The sequence below is a fragment of the Rutidosis leptorrhynchoides genome, chromosome 10 (genome assembly GCF_046630445.1).
Source record: "Rutidosis leptorrhynchoides isolate AG116_Rl617_1_P2 chromosome 10, CSIRO_AGI_Rlap_v1, whole genome shotgun sequence".
In the NCBI taxonomy this organism is placed as follows: Eukaryota; Viridiplantae; Streptophyta; class Magnoliopsida; order Asterales; family Asteraceae; genus Rutidosis; species Rutidosis leptorrhynchoides.
The window spans coordinates 314,554,194-314,560,004 of NC_092342.1; the positions used below are offsets into that span (position 1 = coordinate 314,554,194).

The 5,811-nt window shown below is 32.4% G+C and overlaps 1 protein-coding gene across 1 annotated transcript; it reads right to left on the bottom strand.

Annotated features, from left to right (window-relative positions):
• Positions 1–562: 562 nt before the first annotated feature.
• Positions 563–2,027, bottom strand: LOC139871654 (EPIDERMAL PATTERNING FACTOR-like protein 8). The gene is made up of 2 exons (XM_071859374.1): positions 1,803–2,027; positions 563–786 (listed from the first exon to the last, which is right to left on the bottom strand). Exons 1-2 carry the CDS (start codon positions 1,891–1,893, stop codon positions 563–565), a joined length of 315 nt encoding a protein of 104 aa, XP_071715475.1. The 5' UTR covers positions 1,894–2,027.
• Between the last annotated feature and the right edge of the window lie 3,784 nt (positions 2,028–5,811).

Sequence of the window (5,811 nt, forward strand, 5' to 3'; positions counted from 1 at the left end):
AAGGGCCAAATCTAATTGTTACCGCTAGCAATTAGCTTCTTCGAGGGGGTTTTCTCAACCTTCAACCGTACTGCCAGAGTTGTTGCGATTTGGGTTTACTCCTAACGCGTGGGTGACATATGATCGCGAAGGTGGTTAAGTCCCATCTGGGTTGTCAATACTTCTGTTAAAAAATGGGTGTATGATATAAAAATTCGTAAGAGAGGTGGCAATTTTGACCCATCTAACTATAGATGCGCCTATTTGGGTCATATTTTTTCCTTGCCGGGTCAAACACATTGAAAGTACACAAAGGTGCATTCAAACTAACGAATTATTAAATTATGCATGTACTTTACTAAGACAAGGATATATGCAAGACTTAAGAATGCGATTTAATACTGTATATTTGCATAATTACTTATAGCAGAGATCTATATCGATCTCAAAGGAGACGAAATAAGCTGCAACCAGACTTCACTTGCAGCATTATGTAATACTCTTTATACACTATCTTTCACAGATAAAGTTAAAATTAATTAACAACCCAAATCGATCGATCACTAAGCATAGTGAATAATGATCAAGGTTGAAAGAGTTTGTCACCACATTTGCATTTCCATGAAAGAAGATAGTAACAATCTTCGTCACCATGAGAAGATTGATATCGGTCCATCGTTTTATGGTGTGGAGGAATAACCAAAGTGGCTCGACATGGGTTACAATTCGAGCACTTGTTTACGCACCCTGGTGGTCTTGATCCCAATATTTTCTTACTTTGTTTTACTCTAGTTACCTGTTCATTAACTGCCAAAATATACAATTTTGTATCAGATAAAAAATTTTACTCAAAGAAAATAATTATCATCATCACTCTGCATGGTTAGAATTACAGTGTTGCAAAAAACCCGATTACTCGTCGATTAATCTCCGATTAATCATTTTTAAGATCAAACCGTTCCGAATTACAAAAATCCGTTTAATTATACAGTCAACGTCAATTGATGGGTCAAAATCGAATTTGGTAATTAAAGTCGGTCAAAGTAAAGAATGGTTAACATTTTAACATGAATTTAAACTACAACTTTATAGTTTTTGAGGAAAATGAATAATTTTAGACAATTATGTTAAAGTTTATTTTCATATTTATGGTTTTTTTCTATATTTAAACATATAATGTTTAAAATTTAATTTTTATATGTATAAAGTACAATCCGATTAATCCCCGATTATTTCCCGAATTACCGATTAATCCTTCTAATATCCCAACCGATTAATCCCTGAATAACGAATTTTGCAACCTTGGTTAGAAACATGGAATCAGCACTAGAAAATAATAATAATAAGAAAATAATTTTCCATATGGAAATTTTATCAAATATGTAATGAGGTCAGAATTTTGTTGCACTTCATAAACTTCCAGTTCATCCAAATTTGTACACATTACAGAAACAATAACTAAACATCATCATCATCATCATCATCATGTAAGAGTCAACACAACAAGAAAAAGATACAAAATTTAATGACTAAAAATACTAAAAACAGAATAAATGATCATCATTACAGAAAATCAACCATCATTAAAGATAGAAAATTTAATGACCAAGATAGAACTAGACATCATCAGCTTGCTATAATTTACAACTAATACAAATTTCATATGAGATAAAAAAAAAGACTTGTATACAGGAAAATCAACCTTCATGATCATGATGAATGTATAGTATAAATTTGTATCAACACAACAAGAGAATAATTAAAGAAACTCAAAACCAATATATGTGATTGTTTTGATTCTGAAGGTGGGTTGTGTAAGTTACCTGAAATGGAATCTGAAAGTGTAAGAGAAAACAGAATAAAGACGGTGATGATCATCCTGATGTACAATGAGCAGGTTCTTGCAGGTGCCATGAGTATAGTAGTCAAGTTAAATAATTTGAAGATATAATTTGATATGATAGTAACACTTTAAATATAAAAAAGGGTAGAAGAAGATGATAGAAACTTGTTAGTAATTAATGATACTTCTCTTGTACACAAAGTGTGTTAAGAAAACCATGAAAATTAAAAGGTTAGAAAAAGGGAATTTGGAATACTATTTGGAATGTGAAGAACACAAAGAAAATAAAAAAAGAGCATATAAGAAATTTTGACAAATGAGGCCAATATATGTTAGGAGAATAAGGGACAAGTTTGGTGATGTGAATGGGCTTTTATGAGAAAAGAATTTAATTAACTAAAGTTTCAAACTTGAAATCTAAACTACTGTTTTTTCTACCTAGTTTTGGGAAAATGTTGCACTGACTTGAAACTGACTAAATTTTCCTTTTTTAAATCTTGAGCCAATGTTTCTTGAATTACCAACACGATCCTTGTGATCTGAGTCATGATGCACAAATCATTAAAGATTAAAGAATATAATCTAGTTTTTTCAATTAATTCAGTGTACATGCTTTATGCATTCATGGTCAAACTATTGTTCAAAAGTTGCAATTAATACTATCTAGTAGTACTCTTTAATGTCATATGTTCCAAAGCATACTTCTAATATCTGTCAAATTGAGCTATTTTAGTAAAACTTGTCCTAAAGAAGTTCATGTTAGAAATTGGAAACATTTGCTTATTCGAGTCTGTATACGAACTTTCATTGCACTGAATAGCTTTAAATACTTGTACCGAACACGTAAAACAAATGGCATGGGACTTAAAATTCGAGTACACCTCAAAGTACTATAGTCAATGCTGCAACATTGAATGTATAAAGATGTTACTCCTATATGGTGAACACAATTAAACAAAAAGAATTAGATTGTTACTTGATAATTGATATGACCCAGATTTAACTTTTACTATTTTAGCATACATTACATGTATACTTTGTTGTTATTTTTCATTATCCATTTGACGCTAGGTAAAACTGTCAATTCAAACCAAAATTAGCTTGTTACTATATAGTTAGTGTAGCTTTTGTATTTGATATATATATAGTGTAACACTCCTATTCTATTTTATTGTGGCCTTCTTTTGCAATAAGTTTCGCTACAACACCCGATACTCTTAGTTAACCATTTCCAAGTGTGATTTATATGTTATGTATGACTTGCCTAAGGGACCCTATTCAACATTTTGGTCTTTTTCTTTTTTTGAACGGCGATTAAGAGTCATTGACAGTGGTCCGTACGCGATGTCGGAAACCACCCACCCAATCATTTCCTGGGACAAACATTACAGTCCTGCCGCCTCTCAGGAGAAACCCATGGCGAATCTGTACGGACATCGCGTGTGGTAAAACCCCCTTGGGAGAAGGCTTGAACGCAAGACTGCCGCAACCTCCGACCTCTGACCTTCCTTATGGAAAGTCAGATCATCACCAATACAAAACATCTTGAGTTTCTTTAAACTTCGATTGAATCTATAAAAAAGTCCGATTGTATTTTTATGTCCATTAAACTTACTTATTTGTTTTTTATGGCTCGCCCTGACTACTCGGGTAGAGCTGAAACCCAGTGGCGAGTCTACTAAGGGGTGAGTGGGGTCAAAGGACCCCATTAATTAAAAATTTTTATATATAAAATACTAATAAAATTAAATAGGACACCACTAAATTTATAGTTAGGACCCCATATATTTTTTAAATTAGTGGTTTTTAATGAAGTTAATAGAAATTTTTTTTATAAAGTTCCACTCAAATTGTATAGGACACCATTAAATTTTGATTCTAGAATCGCCACTGCTGAAATCTCTTATGAGGATATGTGGACTTCAACAACAAACTTATCTTTGGACGATGTTGGTTTATTTATCTATTTATACATTTTGTATAACGTATAAGAAAAATGATTTGTATTGTTAACGCATAAGCATTCGTGTGTCGTTATCATTAGAATAAGAACTATTCGTGTCAACATGATGTCTTATGTGCTGTCAATAGCATACTTGTTACACCTTACGTATTACTGTTAATTAACCGCATGAATTAACCTGTGATCACAAACAGTACCACCAGAAAAATATAATCATTTGTCTCATTATTTATTGTACAAGTATACAAAATCTTTCAGGCAAAAATCCAATAAATTAATAGTAACTCACATCATATCCATCCATTTTAAATCTTGACTGTTTTAGTTTGCTTTATCTACAGTGAATGATACCTTTAGAAAGAACGTAAAAAACGAAAACTAACGGCTAAGATTTAATAATAGTGGGGACACTTTAAATCATACACGTCTTGTACAATTGATTAGACCTTCCATGCGCAAATGTACGTTATAAAATACACACACAAATTGTCATATTGTAATGTGTTGTTCCTGTTCATATCATGCGTAAAACGTCATAAAAAAATTAATACTAGTAAAATATGGTATACGGGAATAGTCTTTCTGGTGAAGTTCGTGTATGGTAACATAATAAATGAGAGGAAGAGAATTGAGAATGGGTACCAAGTGGGGCCCAGTGGTATTGGGTCAGGACTCAATCAAGTACACCTGTTTTACTTTTGAATTAGTTGTGTGTTACTGAGATTTTTGCTTTATACTTGTTGATAAATTTTGCTGTTGGTTCGTTGTGATGGATTTGTATGGGACCACTTTGGACTTTAATGTCTTCTTCCGTTCAATCTAAATTCATCATTTAAATTGATAAATTTATCAGCAAGATGCATTAGCTGATTGTGAAGTAGAAATAGTTAATGCATATTTTTTATGGATTTATCGTTAGCGTTGGTGAATTTCCGTGATGAATGAATTGAAGTTGTATGTGATATGTGTAGGTTCCAAAATCATCACAACTTTCTACCGTCAAACATGTTTTTTTTTTTTTTTTCAAAAGCAAAACATTAGAGTTGTAACTGATAGTAGTATGTCTCTCTTAACGAGATATATGTTGGAGTGCGAATCGAATTAAACAAGTCTAACAAAAGTCAAAGTTGTTACTCCAAAAGTCGAGATCGCAAGTTCCAAACTCGCTAATGGAGATTCTGCTCGAGGTGTGGTTCGCGATCGCGAAACAAATTCAAGCAGAAGACTCGCGATCGCTGAAATGTCCCGTTCTTATTGATTAAAAACGTTCCATATTAATTGATTTCGTTGCGAGGTTTTGACCTCTATATGAGACGTTTTTCAAAGACTGCATTCATTTTAAAACAAACCATAACCTTTATTTCATCAATAAAGGTTTAAAAAGCTTTACGTAGATTATCAAATAATGATAATCTAAGATATCCTGTTTACACACGACCATTACATAATGGTTTACAATACAAATATGTTACAACAAAACAAGTTTCTTGAATGCAGTTTTTACACAATATCATACAAGTATGGACTCCAAATCTCGTCCTTATTTAAGTATGCGACAGCGGAAGCTCTTAGTATTCACCTGAGAATAAACATGCTTTAAACGTCAACAAAAATGTTGGTGAGTTATATGTTTAACCTATATATATCAAATTGTAACAATAGACCACAAGATTTCATATTTCAATATACATCCCATACATAGAGATAAAAATCATTCATATGGTGAACACCTGGTAACCGACATTAACAAGATGCATATATAAGAATATCCCCATCATTCCGGGACACCCTTCGGATATGATATAAATTTCGAAGTACTAAAGCATCCGGTACTTTGGATGGGGTTTGTTAGGCCCAATAGATCTATCTTTAGGATTCGCGTCAATTAGGGTGTCTGTTCCCTAATTCTTAGATTACCAGACTTAATAAAAAGGGGCATATTCGATTTCGATAATTCAACCATAGAATGTAGTTTCACGTACTTGTGTCTATTTTGTAAATCATTTATAAAACCTGCATGTATTCT

Coding starts and splice junctions, on each gene's coding strand:
- LOC139871654 (XM_071859374.1), bottom strand. CDS start 1,893: ATGGCACCTGCAAGAACCTGCTCATTGTACATCAGGATGATCATCACC. Junction 787..1,802: donor ACTTTCAGATTCCATTTCAG/GTAACTTACACA, acceptor ATATTTTGGCAG/TTAATGAACAGGTAACTAGA.